The 1,707-nt window shown below is 45.5% G+C and overlaps 1 protein-coding gene across 1 annotated transcript in view; it reads right to left on the reverse strand.

Annotated features, from left to right (window-relative positions):
* The window catches only part of LOC124482007 (leucine-rich repeat-containing protein 49-like), a 13,258-nt gene extending 12,948 nt beyond the window's left edge, over positions 1 to 310 (reverse strand). Inside the window, exon 1 of the mRNA XM_047042329.1 lies at positions 231 to 310. Within this exon, the coding sequence (XP_046898285.1) occupies positions 231 to 310 (80 nt within the window). The remainder of the gene's footprint in view (positions 1 to 230) is intronic.
* Between the last annotated feature and the right edge of the window lie 1,397 nt (positions 311 to 1,707).

Raw genomic sequence — 1,707 nt, forward strand, 5'->3', positions numbered from 1 at the left:
ACTCGTTAGTGTAGCATGCAAGTATATGACTACAATCCCACAATTCAGTTTAAACCACAGCCAGCACACAGACGACATCTCCACCATGCAAATTTCAACGATAATATCCGTCCTTCTCCAAAGTCTATTTGGGACCAGGTGTTAGAGCTACGATCTAGGAGCCAGGGGCTAGGAGCCAGGGGCTAGGATCTAGGAGCTAGGAGGGGGTAGGAAGAGTCAGTGTGTCCTACCTGTGACCACGGCTTCCCCTGCGCACGCACGTGGAGGCAGATGAGCAGCAGCACAGCCAGACCTGGTAGCATTCTCTCATGAAGGCCAACGCCAACGAACCAAGCACTCAGTCAGTCAAGCATTCACACGCTCCACACTCATATCACAGCGCCACACACTGTCACACGCACACGCACAAAAACCTCCAGGAGCGGCTTTGTTGAGCTCAGATCCCCTGGCTGCTGCTGCTCCTCTCTCCTCTGTCGCTGAAGAGCAGTGAACGCCTGCTCTGCCTGATCTGGGAGAGAACTGTCTTGTAAAATGAGCTGGAGGAGGTGCAGCTGGGGGAAGGGGGCATGTACGGGTGTGTGTTGTGGGGGGGGGGGTTGTTGAGGAGGGAGAGAAGAGGTGGGAAGAGAGGGGTTTAAACAGACAGAGAGAGAGATTGGTAGAGAGAGACAACGGTAGGGAGACAAATAAAGAGTGAGAGAGATACTGAAAAGTACAAAAAGATAAAGTACTGTATATAACTTGAAAGTGAAACTTGTTGGCAAGGGGGAAAGGGCTTATAGTTTAAATATCATATCTTCAGAAATCAAATCAAATAGCTTCTATATGGTCAATACAGAGTATCGAGTGGGGGATGGATGAGGCCCCTCAGGATGTGACAAAAGGTCACGTTTAAGGTCACCAAAAATTATAATAATAATAAAAGGGAGTGAAGACTTTTAGATACCCACTAAGGAAAACATATTCTTGAGATCCAAGAGGACATAGAGACTGAAGTCAGCATATGGTTTTCCTATAGCTGTTTCATTGTTTCCAGAACATTACATCCTACTTCATCAAGACACTGAAGTAAGGAGTGTGCTATCTGACAGTTGGTTTTCTCCTAAAGTTTTATAGTCCTACTGAGAGCATGGGGCATTGTAGCTGGATTCGCATGAAGACAAAAGAGAGTTTTTCGACCACGCGCCTGGAGACCCCACAAGATCATATTGTGCTGTTGTCAACAGTGCAGAGAAACCACAATACATTAGACAAAGAGAGAAAGAGAAAGAAAAAGAGAGAAAAAGAAAAGAGAAACAGAGAAAAGAGACAAAGTGACAGTAAGAGTGAGCTTAAATTTGCAAGAGAGTCAATAATGAATATAGGAGGTCTCCAGTACAGTAGATAGTGTTGCTGAACCCATCCCCTCCCTTGGGCTACAGGTGCCTGACTTCACACTGTTGAGTGAATTCATATATTTTCATCAAAAAGTGTGCTCCAGTTTAGTGAAACCATCAGTGTTCTGAATGAGGCCTGGGGTTACGTAGCTTGTCTACATGAATTCAATCATTTCACCAAACACAAACTAAAAAACCATCAGGGCAAGCCAAGCCCGTCAGAAGACGAAAACTGAACAGTGAGCGTTTTCCACAGTAAACTAGTAAAGACATTATTAAATGAGAGAGCAGTCTCTCCACACCTGGAAATGGCTTGGCTTCTGCTGGCACT

The sequence above is a fragment of the Hypomesus transpacificus genome, chromosome 19 (assembly GCF_021917145.1).
Source record: "Hypomesus transpacificus isolate Combined female chromosome 19, fHypTra1, whole genome shotgun sequence".
Classification (NCBI taxonomy): domain Eukaryota; kingdom Metazoa; phylum Chordata; class Actinopteri; order Osmeriformes; family Osmeridae; genus Hypomesus; species Hypomesus transpacificus.